The sequence below is a fragment of the Misgurnus anguillicaudatus genome, chromosome 7 (genome assembly GCF_027580225.2).
Source record: "Misgurnus anguillicaudatus chromosome 7, ASM2758022v2, whole genome shotgun sequence".
Classification (NCBI taxonomy): Eukaryota; Metazoa; Chordata; class Actinopteri; order Cypriniformes; family Cobitidae; genus Misgurnus; species Misgurnus anguillicaudatus.
Window position 1 is genome coordinate 18,401,866 of NC_073343.2, and position 20,567 is coordinate 18,422,432.

Consider the following 20,567-nt stretch of genomic DNA (forward strand, 5'->3'; position numbering starts at 1 on the left):
TGTAAATCACTTTGGACAGTTTTGTTAATTTTATAAAATACATTAATTTATCATAATTTCTGTGTAATTAAACCTAAGAAAAATAAGGCTTTTATTGTCACGGTGATCCGTGTCATGTTTTGTGTCTGTTCTATATTGTCATCACCTGGACACTTGTTAATTATCATCATTCATTCCACCTGTGCGTCATTAGTCTTTGTGTATTTATACCAGTGTTTGTGTCACACTCATTGCCGGATCATTGTCATTACAACCCTGTCTGTTCCCTGTGTTGGATGTTCCTGTTTTACTTACCTGCATGTTGTTTTACTCCTCGTGTTTTGTTTCTTATTTATTATTAAATGTTATCTATTTATTGTGAACTTTGCGTATGCGTCCTACTTCCTGTCTCTCCTTCCGTGTCGTGACATTTATTTAAAATATATAGGTGAATCTGCACACCTATTGTTGCACTTGTGTACTGTATGGTTGAGTGACAATACAAGGGATTTAATTGGATTTATTATGTTTTTAATACCAAATTATTAATTTTCTGGTTATATTCTAATAAAGATGTGGTCATATTATCATTGCAAAACAACACACAACATCTTACTGTGGCATGGTGGCTAAAACCTGTGCACACTACTGTTTTGTTACAGTATTTAAATTACATTTATGCATTTGGCAGACGCTTTTATCCAAAGCGACTTACGGTGCATTTCAAGAACAAATTTCATCTATTCATGTTAGGTTATTAAATAACCCTATGCTGGGTTGTTGTTATCTCAACTATGAGTCGAAACAACTCAGCATTGCACTGAAACAACCCAGCATAGGTTTATTTAATAACCCAACATGTGTTCTGTCCAACATTTACCCAGCATTTGGTTTAAAATAACCCAGCAGAATTTAGAGTGTGTGTTCACAGGGTTTGAACCCATGACCTTTTGCACGGTAAATGTAATGCTCAGGAGCACTTCAAAATCACAAGAAATATTTATGCACTTGCATTTCCAGGATGAAGTACACCAGGCTGACAGTAGACTTGGACAAGAATTGGATATAGTGAGCGTGAGACAGAGATAGACAACGTAATAAAGAGAGATAAATGTGTAAGTGAGAAAGATAGACAGGAAAGAGAAATAGGCAGAACATGTTGGGAGACAGAGTCAGGGCTGTTCTCCTTGTGTGGGCCAGAGGCAGCGCTGTGTGCTCGATATACAGTCAGGGACAGCTGGGATTTGGATAAGGAAGGTTTTCTGACAAGGAGAATGTGTTCTGGGTCAGTGCTAAGGCATTTCACTGTGGAGAGATAGCAGCGGCTATCAGTATTTAATGATACGTCTTACTCTGAGAAAATACCAGCCTTCTAGAGGCTTCAATTACATCCCGATAAAAGTAGTGTCTCTTTACCTCACTGGACAGCTAGGTTTCATCGCTGAAAGCGATTCTTATATTTTCATCCTCAGTGGGGATCTTCTTTCTTTGGAATGTTTTGTTGACTCCTGCAGATGTGCTACTACACAGGACAAACAACTTTGCCATTTATTTAGTATGTGCATGTTTTAGTTTGTTACTTCAAGCTCAGGGGAAAATAATCAAAAGCATTTGTTTAGCAAGCTGAAGTTAATATACAGCATTGTGAAGGTGGACCACATTGAATAAAGTTGGAGCTGTTGGCCATTGTTAGTGGTTCCAGAATCCATAGGGATACTTTTCCACTAAAATCATTCAAATTTATGTACTTGTTTTAGTATTTAACTTTACTATAACCCATCATGTGTGAAATAAGAAAATGTGGTTTACAGGGACAATTCCATAGATGCAATGCATTTATACTGTATATTCTATTCCCATTTAATCTAATCTAAGTCTTTAATCTATGATAAAGTAATGTAGTATGTTTTAAGCCAGTCAGTTTTTCCCGTATACCATCTTTATAGCATAATAAACATGTCATTTTACACTATTCATGTCCCTGTAAACCACATATACCAACCCCCCCACACACACACACACACTCACACACACATAGCCACAAATATATTATACTTGCATAGGCTTTATGACAAAAAAAATATTATTGCCATGACTGATTCTTTGAGTAATGCTTGTGAAAAGCCATATTTGAGGTATGAACAATCAGGTTCTCACATTATTTGCTATGAATAGTCACCCTCCAACTTCTCCAGTTGTGTAAAAACTGCTGTCTTGTGAACTTTTGCTGTTTTGCTAAAGTTCACAAAGTACCAAATGTGTCTATTGTCTGAGGAAACATTTAAGAAATGTAAGGATTTAGGGAAACTGAGTTATAATATAGAAACTTGGTAGGTGGGCCTTTTTTACTTAGATCAGTATGCAAATAGGAAAATTATGAGTTCAAATGCAAATGCTGCTAAACAAGCCATCAAAAATGAGATAATAATATTAACTGAATGCTCTAGGCATGTATTATATGTTCATCAAATACTTTTATTTCAAATCTGCTTAATCCAGGCCTCAGGCCGTTCAGAAATACCAGTTACAAGAATTTGTTAAATGCACAACGATTTTTCAGCAAAGTACTCAAAATGCACAGAAGTCGAATGTGTAACAAACTTGGATCACATTTAAACTTGTGTCCCTTGTGACTTGGACCTGAATACAACCCAAATGTGGCAGGCAGCCACATGCATCACAGCACATTAGTTTTACCTTTTGACTTTTATCATTTGCAATGTTTCTAGTTGCATCCTTAGTAATTTTGCAATTGTACTATGTCTTGTATAATATCTCAAGAAGTGTATTGTTTTTAAGAAGTGGAGGTTTTTGTCAAAAAGAGGGTTTTGCAGTGACAGACAGTCAGATTTGTTAGACACCAATGAAATTACTAAAGTGAAAATTGTGTTAGATATAACTAAACCTAAACACGTGTCAACTCGGAGAAAATCTGAGCTCTATGAATGTAAAAATGTAGTTCATGGAAAGTTTAGATTTTCATTTTTTGACATAACGTTTGGGCATCACATATGTAGGTATAAGGGTCTCATAAGATGAAAATCTGCAAATTCCAGTTTTAAACCAAGTTCTAATTTGAAACAGAATTCTCACTTACTTTTTGAGCTTTTTGAGAGGTGCCAGATGTACTTGGCCAACTAATTCCATAACAGCCTATCAGAAGTCTCCTTTTGCCCGTTATTTTTTGTTGTTGTTCCTCCTAAAGGTAATCAGTGCTTCACACGTTACAGAGAATAGTTCTGGCATTGCCTGTGAATACCACACACATGTAATGCCTGCCAAGAATACAAATCCATCTGTGAAAAGAGATTTCTTCTATATCTGTAGCTCTTCCAGAATTCTTCACATTATTGTGAGGCGTCCAGGCTAAACTTTAGAGTATCTATTACTGTACCTGCTAATAAGAAACATTGTCATGAATGTCAAATTGGAATTGTTTTTTTGTGATCTCTTTCATTTGAACAATACGGTTGAGAAATTATTAAAGAGCTCCTATGGTCCGATTCACGATTTTACAGTGTGTATTAGTACATGTTAACGATATGCAAAAGGTACATACCCCAAAGTAAACGATGACGTGAATTATCGTCTCCAACGTAAATCTCTTTTCTTGGACTACAACAAACACACGGATTGTAGGCAACAGTATACTTTCTGGGATTGGTGATGTAGACAATTATCTGACTTTATCATAATTCACTTGGACTCACAGCCTGTAAATTAACTCCTGTTAGCATTGCATTGTGACCGAATCTTTCAAACATGGTAAGGAGCATCACATTTTCAGCTGACGTCAGATGTATTCAGGCCAATCACAATCAGGGACAGAATTTTTCAAATCCATGAGTTTTCTACTAAATCAGTCAGTTTCAGGAAGACAGTATATCTGGAGCTACAAAAATATAGGTATGTGGAAAATAATGTGTTTTTTGAACCATAAACCATGCAAACACATTGTATTATACCAAATACACAAAATAACATCATTTTTTAGCAATGAAATAGGTGCACTTTAAAGAAATTGATATGAATTCAATAAATTGCATATGAGTTTAGCAGTAAAAGAGAACTGGTTAAGTTTATGGATTGTTGCCTACTAAATAGACATTTTCCTATATGTGCTGAACAGTTTCTGGAAGTTTTCTTAGGTCTATATTTTTATGTTAACAGTTTTTTATGCACACATTATACTGATTTCATGTGAGGTGATCTATCATGGGTATCTGCAGTGCACCATATCAGTGTTGTGTGGTGCTAACCCTTTAAAACCTTGTTCTTATGTTTCCTATCAATGGGAGGTGATCGTGCATGTGAGATAACCCAGATAGAGATACTAGAGGACTAATAGAGATAGAGCAGATAGAAGACTAATACAATGTGTCAGTGTCTTTCTGTAATTCCTAATGTTATCTAAAATACCTTTTTCTGAGGGCCAATGGAGGGAGATTTTATCAGGGTTGTCATGTCATTGAAGTGTCCAACTACTTTTTTACAGCAAAAATTACAACAAATACAGCAACATAAAATTTTCAATATTCATATTCTAGCTTGTTGGCCTCATCAGAGACCTTCAGAGCAACTGGGACAATTATCTTCCTGTGCCACGGAAGAAAGATAATAATAAAATAATTTTTTTTTGTGAACTAAACTGTGAAGACTGTGAAGAAATGTGCTTTAACTTGTTTTTCTTTTAAGACAGCAAATTTCAAAGAAAGTTTCAGCAATTATAACATGTAATCATTTAAGCATTCATGTAACCCAAATGATCAAAGTAATAATCAAAGATTCTTCACTTTGCTTGACTGTGTAATCTTTGCCCTTTGCTCCATTTTTAGTTTTTTTTTAAACTAAATGACAAATAGACCACTAAGGGCGCACCCACATTTGGGAGCGATTGTTTCCCCTCACCAATTCCCCACAAGCTTGCATTCACACTGTACTTTTTCGATTTGAGGCCAAGCACGCTTTCATCATTATGATGACATTAAGTTTGTGGCTTTTTATTTTGAGTCATTTAGAATGCGATGACACACAGCCCTCTCACCATGTCTTCATCATACGTGACCCTGGACCACAAAACCAGTCTTAGGGTAAATTTTTTGAAAGCTTTTTTTGATAGGATAGGACAATATTTGGCCGAGATACAACAATTTGAGCCCTCTACTTCCCAGTTATATGAATTTTTTGACTAACCTCCGCCCACAGGAATTTGCCAAAAAAGGGCGTGACCTTGTTGCGCTTCCATGGTGTAAATGTAGAGTTGCATTAGTAGAGTGTTTTTGTCGCCATAAATTAAGATGCTGTTATTTTTATACCGGAGTCAAATCCCCTTTGCACCCAAGCCCATCTCTGCAAGGGTGCCAAGGCGAAAATAACCAAACCACACCTGGGCATGGTACGGAATACTCACACAAACCAGGCTTGGGGGTCACTTAGGCACAGTTTGGTTTTGATAGTGTGAGTACGCCCTAACTCTATAGATGTGAACTCAAAGTCATTTTTAAACGGCTTGCCAAGATGCAGCATTTATAGATCTACTTTGATGGGGTTCCTTAGACCAAATTTTGGCTTGCCTTAAACATGACTGCACATGTTTGCACATTTCAGCAACATTTTTTATTTTTAGTCTCAAAAAAGATGAAAAGAAAAACAAAGATAATATAAGAAAAGTTGTCCAAAGTCCAAAAAGTTGAGAAAAAGATTTTTGATAGATGCACTTTCAACACAGTTTTTCTCTTGGTAAGCATGATCAGTCAGTTGTCTACAATCCGATTTTTATCTATTTTACTTTTTACAGTGTTAAGTCAATGTCATTAGTCATCAGATATTAAAACTGCATTAGTTCACATCTGTAACATTTAGTGCTATTTGACTAATAGCTTAATAACTTAGCTCACAAGACTTAGTTCTAAAGCAAGCCTTTTGTTATGTGCTGTGTGTGTGTGTGTGTGTGTTGAATAAAGATGTATTTTCAGTTTAGTACAGATGGGTCAGATTGAAATAAAAATAAACCCTGTGTTCCTGGCTAAAATTCTGTTTCCAGTAGTGCTTTTTCAATTTAGTTTACCTGCTGTGCTGTTAGTTGCACTGTGTGATGGGCAGGACTGGGCAAGCTACTTGGAAAATGTAGTACGCTAAGCTAGCAGTTACTCTTCATTAAATGAAGCTTCATAACACTGTAGCTATTCCACTGGGAAATGTAGCAAGCTAAGCAACATGGCAAAAGTAAAAGACAGCGAGGGCAAAGGTAAACTTTTTCAGAAAAACTATTTTAAAAGTTGTGTGGTCTATGTACAAATGTAGAAGGACTTCAGTATAGCTTCACTTTGAACATAAGTGGCTTATTGTTGGCTGGGATGAATGTAACACAACACTACAAGCAAACAATTGCATTGCATTTTAAATTTCAGTTTCATCAAATGTTTCAAAAGCAACCCGACAGTTCAAACTTGAAATGCTCAGATTAAAACATTTTTCAACAGTTTGAAACATAAAAATTTAAAGTTTTTTTTATTAAAATCCCAAAAGACAAAGAATCATCTGGCTTGGCATGTAAGACAGTGAACTGACCCATCTTTGGTGACAGCAAGCCTCTTTCTACCCTCTCTCCAATTTGCAAAGCGACCAGGCTCAATGCAAGCCCCCCCCATTGTTGCTTTAGAAGGGAATACATTAGCTGTTAATCCACTGGTGCTCGTCTCGTTTGCTAAATCCTAACAACGTTTTTTGCAGTCTCATTCTCAATGATAATATATCTTGGATTTTTTGTGATGGCCCTGTAAAATATGATGATATGCTGCTGTGAATCCTTTAGTTTTTAATTTGACTGTTTTCACGCTGAAATAGTCCTTTTGTTCATTGGTTCCTTGTTGATTGTCTCCCCAGGTATGTCAGCCATCATGGCCGCTCCCAAGTGCCATAGACTGCCTGTTTTTGAGTTCCCTAGTCTCTCTGTGCTGTCCAAGAACTGTTCAACCTTGTCTATATATATATAGCCCTAGTGTTTTATGTTTTCCTTTGTCAGTCTTTGTTCAATGTTTGTGTTGGCTTCCTTGTCTGTTCTTCGTGTTCTACCTGTTCCAAGGATTATCTTGTTTCTGTTTTATCTACTTTGTTTTATGTTTTATTCAATAAAAGCTGCACTTGGATCCGCTACCTCTGCCTACCTCTTACCAACTTTCTTGAAGACTGACCACAAATGGATCCAGCAGCTTTTTGGTAACCAGCCACGAGACTTGTCATGGTCCGCCAGGGCTCTCACTGCCTTGAGAGTCACATCCAGGACTTTTTGGACCGTGCACCACAAACCCACTTTCCAGATAAGACGCTTAATGTTTTGTATCAATATGGTCTGAATGACCCAGTCAAATCGCAACTGTCTCAATATGATTCTCAAGGGAGTTTTAAGAACTTTGTAGAGCTGGTTCTGGTGTTGAGCAGGTCCCCCTTCACCGTGGATGACGCATCTCCTTAACATTTTATTTGGGGGGGGGGGTAGGCAACAGTGTACATGTGCCTGTTTGCACCACACTCATGGTGGCTAGCCCGAGACTCATGCCTGAACCAGTTCCCAGTATCTGTTCCCAAGATGGCCACCATGCCTGCATCTGTTCACAAGATGGCCGCCATGCCTGCGCCTGTTTCCAAGATGGCCACCACGCCCGTACCTGTTCACAATATGGCCGCCACACCATGCCATATTCCAAGATGGCAAAGTCAAAAGAATTTACGGACAAGATGGCGACATCAAGGCACAGGACTCTAGGTCTTTAGCCTGGTGGATAGTCCACTGGTGTCAGTGCAAGTGGCTGGTGTTTTTAAGTTCTCTAGTTCAGTAGCCTCACAAGCATCAGAGATATGGCCCTTATCTGTTGTGTTTCATATTGCGGCTATAGCTCTGTAGTGTGTGGTCTGCTTTTTGTTCTTCGTTTCCCTCAGAGGATGAACCTGAGCTTACTGACATGGATGAAAGGTCCTAAACTGAGTTTCCTGCACCTCCTGTTTCTGTTCCAACTAAGTTGGCTGAGCCTAAGTTCCCTGAATTTCCTATCCTGACCATAAGGCCTGTATCTGTATTTTCTGAGGGTGTTTTCACACATACACTGTTTAGGTCGGCCCAAATGACGTGTCAGTCCGAGTACGGTTCGTTTTGGTCAGTGTGACCACAACAGCCGCACTCTGGTGCGCACTAAACAGCCACCAAACTCTGGTGAGACCCATCTGTGGTGTTAACGCTGCTCGACCTCGGGCCGAACCAAATATAGGAAGTTCTCCACATGTTTGATCCACTGGGCTTCCGTCATGACGTGAGCCGGGTGTTATATTGTGAGTTAACAACAAACAAGGCAATCTTGGTCCGTTGCAGAGATTCACTGTCTCCTGTACGTTTAAAGCTGATGATTTTATAAATGCACAGCTGTCCTCCACACACAAAAATAGTGCTGGCTCCGTGAGAACGAAGCCTTTAATAGAACAGTTACGCAATTCCGCATTAAAGCAAATAAACTTTGCAAAGACGTACATCGTTTATCTCCATATCTTGCTAGGGTCGCTCTTCCTGTCAGGCTGGTTGTCGTGGAAACGGGGGGTGGTCATGAAATGGTAAGAGCTGTCAGAGACCAATGACAGCGCTGACAGTTGTCACGTGGTGTACAGTGCGGCGTTTCTAGTACGGTAAAAACAACATATGTGAACACAGACCGCACTAACTGAAAAATTATACAATGTATTTTGGTGCGGCCCGAGGCCACACCACGGTGCGCACCAACATATGTGAAAACACCCTGAGAGTCCTGTCAAAGCCGAGATGGTTGTCTCTGAGTCTCCTGTAGGTCAGCCAACATGGCCACTCCCAAGCGCCATAGACTGGCTGTTTTTGAGTTCCCTAGTCTCTCTGTCCTGTCCAAGATGTGTGTCTTGTTATCCTCTTCAACCTGTATATGTAGCCCTAATGTTTCAGTTGTCCTTTGTCAGTCTTTGTTGGATGTTTGCATTGGGTTCCTTGTCTGTTCTTCATGTTCTTCTTGTTCCAATCATTATCTTGTTTCGGTTTATCTACTTTGTTTTGTTTTATTCAATAAAAGCTGCACATAACAGGTCCCTTAACGTCAAATGTGGTGGCTGATTTTATGGTTATTTAAGAAGAGGAAGTACAATGGCACATTTTTAACGATGGAAAAATCCCTTGTAGAAAAGTGATGCACATTTATTAGGAGAATAGCAGTTTGATTGTCACTCAATCCAAAGTGCTTCAAGTTTTAATTACTTTTATACATGCGGTACTTTAAAGTCTGTTATTTTCGACGTTTCACTGTACACAAATCCACAATCTGTTGAGCTGCGTGCATTGATTTGTTTACGTTGTAAGATTTTGTAACTATAGCAAGCAATTTTCCATTGCCGTGTTTTGACAGATACTACCGTAAAATACTTAGTATAAACAGTTAGGTAAGGGTGACAGTTAAGAAGTTTGTTACAACACTCTTGAAGAAATCCCTTCCCTTAGGGATTCCCCCCCTTAGGGAAACCCTCACTTAAGGATTTTCACGCAACTGGCACTGATATTTTAATCTCAATAGCAATTCCCCATATGCTATTTCACTTCTTCTGCTGTTGTGTACAGATCCTGTCAAAGTTCAAATGAAATTGCAATGCCCCATTACATTTGCACCACAGTTCCATTGCAACAGAGCTCAGACCACCTTCTTCAGGTAGTCTCGGGTTCGGTACCCTGCTGGGCTCCCAGGTCAGCATGACAGCTTTTACATTACAAGTTTTTTTATGCAAACTATGCCCTGTTTTGAACTAAACTGTCAGTTTGAAAGCCTCCTAAAACAAACGCCAACATATCACAAAACCATCACAATTCTTGGTGGTTCCTGGCCCCCCACACCTATTTTTCCACTTCCATATCTCTCTGACATGAACAGATTTCCATTTCTTCTCCTATTTAATCTTCTGTTGTTATAATGTCTATACATGCAATAAGGCCGTATGGTATTTGACTTCAACTATTCTCAGGCACATGATTAATCTGAATGGCAATTGCACCAACGGAAGTGTCATCATTTTCCTACTGCTAAACCTGTGAAACTCATTTAGCTTTTTTAAAGCTCTGTAGCTTTGTTTAATTTATTGCAGTCTCATTACAGGTCTAGTCAGGCTATTCTGTCAAGTGCTTCATGGCTTATTATACTGACGTGCCCTCACTGCTCCATATAAATCTGCTTTATGTATCTTTTATGTATGTGCGCGTTTGCAGTGGCTTATAGGAGAGAGGGAGAGCCACTGTGCTACTGTCTGCTCCAGGACCCACGGCAAACCTGTTTGTGGGTCAGACGGACACAGTTATGATACCAGTTGTGATCTGCAGAGGGCGAAATGCAAGGACCGCACCCTCAGCCTCGCCCACAGGGGGCGATGCAAAGGTTAGTGAAAATCAAGATCTATGTGGTCAGTTTTTAAAGTAGGCCAACTGAATTGTATTTATTTGAGAATTATAAATTCTGAATCAGGAAACAGGTAGTTTACGTCTTCAAACAAGACACCATAATGACCACCAACTAATATGCTATATTCCAGTTCATATAATTAGTGTGAAAAAAAAACATTACTTACGAGGCTAGACCAGTTACTCAAATAAAACAAATCTTGTTTTGTATTTTTGTTGTTTTGTTAATGTTATGATTTCAGATAAAAACTTGGTGAAAAAAGATGAACCTTCTATCCTCCCAGCACCTACACATGCTTCAGAGCGCAAAGAACTGGAATTAAAAGGTATGGTCTACATAATGTACATTATGGTTAAAAAAGCATACCCCTGTCAAAAAAAAAAGACAAAAATGGTCCTAAGCTGTCACTGGAAAAAATTGTCTGCTTTTACTTATATGAAAACCGCATACGTAACGTATGCCCACTGTTATGCATGTAATTTTTGCATACGATATCCATACACTGTTGTGATGTCAATTGCTTACCAAACGACAGATTGCTGAATTCGAGGTCAGCCCTGATCAATTTCTAAAACTGTCAATTTCTAAAACTGTCAATTAAAGGCCCACATTTGAAGTGCCCCCCCCAAAAAAAGTAAAAGTCTTGTCATTACTCCAGGCAAACTAGGAGCACTGTAGCCTCTGACTGAAAATTTGAGGAGTGGATTCAGAACATTTTGGGGCATTAGCCTGCAATGCAATTATTGACATTTTTCCGCAAAATAACTGTATTACTGAAAAAATACTTTGATAATAAATAGACTTAATTCTCATTATAATTGTCATTATGTACTGCAGAATTGATCAAACTTTCAGAATAGGAAGTGCCTGCAGACGCGTCTAAAGGGTTTATGGTAAAAGAGACGCTCGCGTTTGCCAGATACTCGCATAATCTCATGCGTAATCAGAGTTTACTGTTATGGGAGTCTCTTACGTGTATGTTGTGAACGTGAGCGTCCCTTTTATCATAAACGGTTTTGACGCGTGTGCAGCGGGCACTTATTTTTACAAAACACGTGATGCACACAGGATCTCTCCACACGCAGAACACATATTTTGGAAAAGGGAACCACACATGTGACACTCCGAACACTTATTTTGAATTTGCACCCCTTGGATGAGCAGTCACGAGCCGCCACTGTACAACATAACAGCAAAATATAGATGTCTTTTAAATTAGCCACAGAGATTCCCTATGCTGATTTTAGCATGCATTACTTTATTAACTAGATATTTGTTTTTACTATACAATCATAGTTTCAAGAAATGGATGTCTTTTAAACTGTCTCACCTTTACTGTACAAGGAATCAAGCAGCCACCTGACATCCCTCTCATATTCAATTTAATCTTCTCTATAAATCAAAATATCATCAATATATTGAATGATAACTGATGTTGAATCAAAATCTTTCAAATGTCTCTGATGTCTTAAATGACTAGCCTAGAAGTTCTCCTGCTCTCTTTATCTCATTTCTGCCTAACTGACCCCGTGGCTTTTTGCAGTTCTGAGTGAAATGTAAGGTGAGGTGTCTTCACATGGGGCTGCGTAAACCCATCTGTAAATTAACTGAGCACATGGTGACATAAAATGATTGATGTTGCGTAAGTGAGCGGTAAAACATTAATAAAAAAGAGTTGCGTATTCCGACTTTTTTTGTCACGTGTGCCCCACACATGCCTGCACAGGCTGTCTCAAAAACTCAATCTATTTGGTTGCAGTCTGAAGCCCTTGGTGCCCCCCCATTGCTAGGGCACTCGCCCAATCTTGTCTATGGATAATTTGTCCCTGTAAAGGTGCCAAGTGATATTGTATTTTTTCTATTGTTTGTTTGTTTTTAGGATAAACAAGACTAATCAGTATCTACTGACAAATTGTCCCTAGATATTTAAACTTGCTTAGTGCTAAACAGAAACGTCAGGTGATTTTTTTGTTAATTATCAAGAATGTAGTTTATATTTACAAAAGACCTCTTCAGCGAAATAAGTGAATTAAGGTGTAATGGAAAGTTAGGCTATTGTGTATTCCACATTTGGAAAAAACTGGGAAGGTCAAATTAAGAATTAAAGGCATAGTTTACCCAAAAATGCTGTGCCAAACCCATATTACTTGTTTCAGCAGAAGAAAAAAGTAGATATCGTACCTGTCCTTTCGAAACCTTGTATTTTTTTGGTCATAACTCATTATTATTGGTCACTCTTTATGTTTGTCAGTGGGTTTTGCAAATATTCGATTAATAAAAAGTATTAAAAGTGCTTGTCAACTTAGACAAAACAGTGTGTAATCATTAAAAAATACAGTGTTTATTCAGTTTCTTGAAAAGACTGAATTTGGACATAAAGGGTGACCGCGCGGTCGCGCGCTTTAGGGTGACCCAGCCTGTCTCGCGAAACTTTCGAACACGCCCTATAAACTTAAAAAAAATATATTCATTAATTATTACCATTTGACAGTAGCGCAGTAACGCCGCCGAATGTAACGAAGTAAAAGTACAGTTTTTTCACTAGAAATGTACTTGAGTAAGAGTAAAAAGTACCCATCCTTAAATTTACTCTAAAAGTAGTTACCTAAAAAAAATTACTCAAGTAAATGTAACGAAGTAAATGTCATTCGTTACTACCCACCTCTGGCAATAAGAAGGGAAGTTGCCTGTCAGTGTGAACTCCTCCCTTCCGTCATCGGACTTGTCTGATTGCTCTTTCGCAAGGACTTCTGGGTTGGTAAAGTGCGCGAAGCCTGCTGCAGTGCGGGCGTTCGCTGGAGATCGCATCAAGGAGGCAAAGGGGGTGCTGATGAGCATAAAAATGACAGATGGGACACCCTAAGGACTCGTAGACTAAGCAAGCATGCGCAATTTAAGTCCACGAGACTGAAAGTCCACATGAAGTGCGCCATTTGGGACAATGTTCAAAAGATATACACTTTATAAACATTTATTATGATCTACTCATGTTTTTTTTATGAAACATTTTTACACATTATTAAGTCAATTTAAAAGCTGTAAAATCTAGTATAATTACATTTATTTTTACTATCACAAATTGAATTGAGTAGATGTAACAAAAATATTAGTCATTATTAGTGAACTCCACAAAAAAAGTAGATATCATGTAAGATCTTAAGAATTATAGTTTTTAAAACTTATTTACAGTGGGCCTATATGGAGTTATGTCACTCATTAAAAGTATAATATACATATTGTGATCAAATAGATGTTATAGGTGTTATATTGCTTACTATATGCAGTATGCAGTTAGACATGGGGGGGGGGGTTACTGAACAGAGCTTATCCTATTCACAGACTAAAAAACATTTTTGAGCTGCCTTAATTTAAAAACATCTTGCATTGACATATCTTCACATATATCAGTGCCATTGTTTTGCACACCAAGGTTTATTTGTAAAAACTACTTAAATATTCTTATAGAACTAAGGCTTAGTCCTTGATTAATCTAAACCCTGTCTAGGAAACTGCCCCATAGAGCAACAATATTTGTCCAGGTTACATAACACTGGGTATAATTTACCGTACATGTATATATCTTTTAATATAATGCTGTCATGTAAACAGCCTGAAAACACTGCAACTGCACTACTTTAATTTGGTTGTATTTATTTACCAATTAAAAAAAACTATCAAGTTATTGAATTGGATTACTTTTAAAGTTTGATACAGTGAGCATAATGACATATGCATAATGAATAATTCAACGAAAAATCATAATTTTATTTATCAAAATAGAATTAGACTCTATTTCGCCCCAGGCGCCTTACAAGCTAGAACAGCCACTGCACTAGATGACAGACTAGTCTGTTCTAAATGATTAGTCATAGACAGCAGCTGTTTATAATTTCTGCTTTTATTATGCTCCTATTATCTGTGTGAATAGAGATGTGTTTTTGAAAGTATAAATGTATGTTCCTCTGCCATTTAAATAAGCTCATCACATCTATGTACTAAATACGGTATGTTTGTAGACTGTAGTGATATTCACACTTCAACATGTAATTAGATGTTTTTGTATCCATGTAACAGAAACAGGCCAATCCAAGTGTCGAGTGGAAAGGAGCCAGGCTTTGGAGCTGGCAAAGAGGCCACTGGAATCTATTTTTATACCACAATGCAACGATGATGGAACATTTGCCCAGGTCTGTCTGCATTTTATTTGTTGTTACTCACATTAGTAAATCCTAAAGCAAACTTACAGTACATAGCATTGCTAGGTGGACAACTCTTCCAAACAAAATCTTCCAAAGACCTGAACTGAATCCAAATGATATTACTTCCCTGTTTTTCTCATCAGTATGGTCACATAGGTGACTACATACATATGAATATAATGTACATACAGTCGTATGCAAAAGTTTGAGCACCCCTGGAAATGTGCATGATTTTCATTTATAAATATGTGGGTGTTTGAATAAGCAATTTCATTTTGATCTATCAAATAAGTGAAGGACACAGTAATATTTCAGTTGTGAAATGAGGTGCAATGTGCGTCAAAATGAACACCCTTGATTTGAATACCTGTAACTACTTAACACTGATTAATTGGAACACAAATTGGTTTGGTGAACATATTAAGCCTTGAACTTCATAGACAGGTGCATACAATCATGAGAAAAGGTATTTAAGGTGGCCACTTGCAAGTTGTTGTTCTCTTTGACTCTGAAGAGTGGCAACATGGAGGCCTCAAAACAACTCTCAAATGACCTGAAAACAAAGATTGTTCAATATTATGGTTGGGGAAGGCTACAAAAAATTACCGCAGTGATATAAGCTGTCAGTGTCCACTGTGAGGAACATAGTGAGGAGATGGAAGACCACAGGCACAGTTCTTGTTAAGGCCAGAAGTGGCAGGCCACGTAAAATATTGGAGAGGAAAAGGCGAAAGATTTTGAGAATGGTCAAAAACAGCCCACAGACCACCTCCAAAGACCTACAACACCAACTTGCTGCAAATGGTGTCACTGTGCATTATTCAACAATTCAGCACTGTCACGGTGCGAATACACCGAATAAGGTAAAACTAAAAGAGAACCCAAACGCAGACCAGATATACGAAAATAACTATGAGTTTAATAAATATAACAAAAACACCCACAAGGGGGTAAAACAAGTAATAACCAAAACACTGTGATGAAACACAAAACAAAGCAGAACAAGAGAATCACTGGAACAGGAACTGGAAACATCAACACTGAAAATACTACAACGCACGCACACCACACAGAGAACACGAGGGCATTATATAGACAGCACATCAATGGGGAACAGGTTAACATAATTAATCACTTAAGACACAAGTACATAAGGGAGTGGGGTAAAAGTGACAAGACACTGGGAACACGTGTCACACATACATGATGTGAAGACACACGTGTTCCCACACAAACACAATGCTGCCATAGTCTTGCCCACTAACAACCGACCTGGATAATAACCAAGGTCAGGCAAGACCATGACAGCCACAAAACACTGGGAACATGTGGAAGCCCCACAACTATATGCCTCCACATGCTCCCACACAGAACATAGTACTGTCATGGTCTTGCCAGATACACTCAGACCCGAGTCTAGTACAAAAGATCTGGCAAGCCCATGACAGTACCCCGGTCTTCAATGACGGATACCAGACGTCATAAACACAAACAAACAAAGACATTAAACACGAGGAACGAGAGACTGCACAACAGAAGACAACCATGACAAAATAACAATAAATAACAATGGCAAACAAACATAAGTGACAAACGGGTTGGGGTGACTTAACAGAAACAGTACATGATGAAGGGGTGGTGGGGCAAACACAGGGGGAACAAAAAGTCCAGGGTGCAAAAAATGAGTCCCAAAGTTCTGTTGCCTAGATGAGGCGTGATCTAGTCCGGGTTGCGCCTGCAGCTGCACAGGCGGCTGACGTGTTCGCGGATGCGCAGGCGGCTGCACCGGCGGGTGACGTGTCTCCGGCTGCACCGGCGGGTGACGTGTCTCCGGCTGCACCGGCGGGTGAAGTGTCTCCGGCTGCACCGGCGGGTGACGTGTCTCCGGCTGCACCGGCGGGTGACGTGTCTCCGCTGCACCGGCGGGTGACGTGTCTCCGGCTGCACCGGCGGGTGACGTGTCTCCGGCTGCACCGGCGGGTGACGTGTCTCCGGCTGCACCGGCGGGTGACGTGTCTCCGGCTGCACCGGCGGGTGACGTTTCTCCGGCTGCACCGGCGGGTGACGTGTCTCCGGCTGCACCGGCCGGTGACGTGTCTCCGGCTGCACCGGCGGGTGACGTGTCTCCGGCTGCACCGGCGGGTGACGTGTCTCCGGCTGCACCGGCGGGTGACGTGTCTCCGGCTGCACCGGCGGGTGACGTGTCTCCGGCTGCACCGGCGGGTGACGTGTCTCCGGCTGCACCGGCGGGTGACGTGTCTCCGGCTGCACCGGTGGTTGACGAGTCTCCGGCTGCGCCGGAGGGTGAGTCTCCGGCTGTGCCGGTTCCGAAGCCCTCTTCGTCCTCTTTTTTATAGTCTCACCCTCATTTAGACTTAATTGTTATCCACTGAAAACTAAAGAAGTTTAAAGCCCCGCTAATCTAAAAATGCACTTTTAAATGTGTTTCTATCAGAAAATCCATCTATTCTTCTTTGTGTAATCTCATTTAAATCGCAACAGTCACTCAAAACAGGCTGTTGGGGATCCCCCTGCAATGTGATGTCATATTGCTAGGGCCCCAACCATAACTGCTCACAGACTCCGCCTAACTTTACACCAGAGATACATGTTTTGATATAGTCCAAAGTACATGTGTAAGCACTTTTAAAGAGTTAAAAATTTGGTCACAGAGTCTGGTCGCTGTTTTCCATGTAATTACAATGATTGCAGAGTAAGGCTATTAAGGTTAAAAACTGTGTGAATATCTATACACTTATCCATTTTAATCTATACATTTTATCAGTATGTGTGTGTCCTTGGATTCAAACCTACACACAAGAAAGGAAATCATAGAGATCTCTTTAATATCTCAATTATTCCTCATAGACTTCATTCCTCATAGAGACCCATAAGTCTCACTACTGTCTCAATCCAATTAGATGTTCAAACTAGATATCACAGTTTAACAAACTAAGCTTCCCTTACAAAACAAAAATATATTGCAATATATTGGAAAATATCATGTAATATATTAGGCAACATATTCCCATATATGGGATTTAATATTTATATTTCCCAATATATTTAAATATATGCATAAACCATACATGTGTATATGATACAAAATATATTGCAATCAAGAACAAAAAGGGCAATATATTTTTTACATGTAATAGTTTGTCTTTATATGCTTTGATATATTGCAATATATGTTTAATGCCACTCTTTTAAAATGTAATTTATGTAAATGCAATGCAACACATTTATGTAATGTAATGTAAAGCCAATCATATTTATTTTGATTGACCATATGCAAAACCTCTTGTGGTTTTAATAGGCCTATGTAGCACTGTACCTCAAATTGGGTTTAGTATCTGTGCCTGATTAAAAGAAAATAAAGGTGGCTTTTGATAGATTATCCATCAGTCTGTGTTAATATGTGGTGTAAATGTTTGTATATTGCAGGTTGCATATTTAAGTATTTAAATAGATGTTTCATGTACATATACGGTATATATCCCCATATATGTTCATACATTGTATGTGCATGTTCTCATATATGTACATATATTGTGCATACATTTACAATATATATGTAGATATATTTCCATCTACAACCCCAAAACAGAAAAAGTTGGGACACAGTAGAAATTGTGAGTAAAAAAGGAATGGAATAATTTACAAATCTCATAAGCTTATATTTTATTCACAGTAGAATATAGATAACATATCAAATGTTGAAAGTAAGATATTTTGAAATGTCATGCCAAATATTGGCACATTTTGGATCTCATGAGAGCTACACATTCCAAAAAAAGTTGGGACAGGTAGCAATAAGAGGCCAGAAAATTTTAATGTACATGTAAGGAACAGTTGAAAGACCAATTTGCAACTTATTAGGTCAATTGGCAACATGATTGGGTATAAAAAGAGCCTTTCAGAATGGCAGTGTCTCTCAGAGGTCAAGATGGGCAGAGAATCACCAATTCCCCCAATGCTGCAGCGAAAAATAGTTTTCTGAGTTTCTCAGAGAAAAAATGCAATGAGATTGAAGTTATCATCATCTACAGTGCATAATATCATTCAAAGATTCAGAGAATCTGGAACAATCTCTGTGCGTAAGGGTCAAGGCTGAAAAACCATACCGGATGCCCGTGATCTTCGGGCCCTAAGGGCTCAGTCACACCAAAAGCGTTTATGGCAGTTGCAGGCGCCTTTTTTGAATGATATTCTATGGGCAGGGCGCGTTTGCGCGCTGTTTATGCGCGCCGAGCGCCTTGCGGTTTTCTGCCGCCTGCCGCGCACGCGTTTTTGAAGGAGCGCTGAGAGCGGAGGAGCGCCTGACGTCATTCGCGTCTTCCATTGTCCAATCGAATGAGGGGAGAGGCGGGCCTTACGTTGTGGCGAGGGAAGTTTACAGTTGCTTTGAAGGAACCGGACTCCACTCGCTCATTCTCTCCTGCGTGTTTGTGCTCCTCTCATCCTCAAACAAGGTCAGAGCAAGCGCCCTCTTTTTAAAGTTTCTGCTAATATGACAGTTAACAGCAAAAGAGCGCTCACGCTTCAATATTTGATTGACAAGACAGCTGACTCGGTGGTTGCTTAGCAATATGAAAAGCCGCGCTGCACTGCTCTTTTTTTTTAAAAAAGGGAGTGCGTCGCGCCTTGCGTTTGCAAGCGTTTAAAGCGCTTTTGGTGTGACTGAGCCCTAAGACAGCACTGCATCACATACAGGAATGCTACTGTAATGGAAATCATAACATGGGCTCAGGAATACTTCCAGAAAACATTGTCAGTGAACACAATCCACCTTGTCATTCGCTGTTGCCAGCTAAAACTCTGTAGGTCAAAAAAGAAGCCATATCTAAATATGATCCAGAAGCACAGGCGTTTTCCCTGGGCAATGCTCATTTAAAATGGACTTTGGTAAAGTGGAAAACTGTTCTGTGGTCCAACGAATCAAAATTTGAAGTTCTTTTTAGAAAACTGGGACGCCATTTCATCCGGACTAAAGAGGACAAGGACAACCCAAGTTGTTATTAGCGCTCATTTCAGAAACTTGCATCTCTGATGGTTTGGGGTCGCATGAGTGCGTGTGTCATGGGCAGCTTACTCATCTGGAAAGGCACCATCAATGCTGAAAGTTTTATCCAAGTTCTAGATACATATGATCCCATTCAGACGTCGTCTCTTTCAGGGAAGACCTTGCATTTTCCAACATGACAATGCCAGACCACATACTGCATCACTTACAACGTCAAGACGGTGTAGAAGAAGGATCTGAGTACTGAAATGGCCAGCCTGCAGTCCAGATCTTTCACCCAAAGAAAAGATTTGGTGCATCATAAAGCGAAAGATGCGACAAAGAACACCTAAGACAGTTGAGCAACTAGAAGTCTGTATTAGACAAGAATAGGACAACATTCCTATTCCTAAACATTGGTCCTCCTCCAGCTGTTCCTTATATGCACATTTAACGTTTCTGGCCTCTTATTGCAACCTGTCCCAACTTTTTTTGGAATGTGTAGCTCTCATGAAATCCAAAATGAGCCAATATTTGGCATGACATTTCAAAATATCTTACTTTCAACATTTGATATGTTATCTATATTCTACTGTGAATAAAATATAAGTTTATGAGATTTGTAAATTATTCCATTCCTTTTTTAATCACAATTTGTACTATGTCCCAACTTTTTCTGTTTTGGGGTTGTAATTGTACATATATGTAAAATGTATTCCACAATATATCGAACACATATCTACATATATTTCATGTATATATCTCCATATAGTTGTACATATATTTGAAATATATTCTACCATATAGTAAACATACATGTGACACTATATCTGTACATATATTGTTAATACATGTTCCCATATATGCACATATATTTCACATGTTTCCCATCTAATTTTACATATATTTAAAATGTATTCCACAATATATTGA

General features: G+C 39.0%; 1 protein-coding gene across 9 annotated transcripts in view; it reads left to right on the forward strand.

The window, feature by feature from the left end:
• LOC129417322 (SPARC-related modular calcium-binding protein 1) overlaps positions 1-20,567 on the forward strand; it is an 89,946-nt gene that overhangs the window by 10,486 nt on the left and 58,893 nt on the right. For all 9 annotated transcript variants that reach the window (XM_055171905.2, XM_055171907.2, XM_055171904.2 and 6 more), the window contains exons 2-4: positions 10,241-10,406; positions 10,672-10,755; positions 14,505-14,617. In XM_055171905.2, coding sequence (XP_055027880.2) covers positions 10,241-10,406; positions 10,672-10,755; positions 14,505-14,617 — 363 coding nt within the window. The remainder of the gene's footprint in view (positions 1-10,240; positions 10,407-10,671; positions 10,756-14,504; positions 14,618-20,567) is intronic.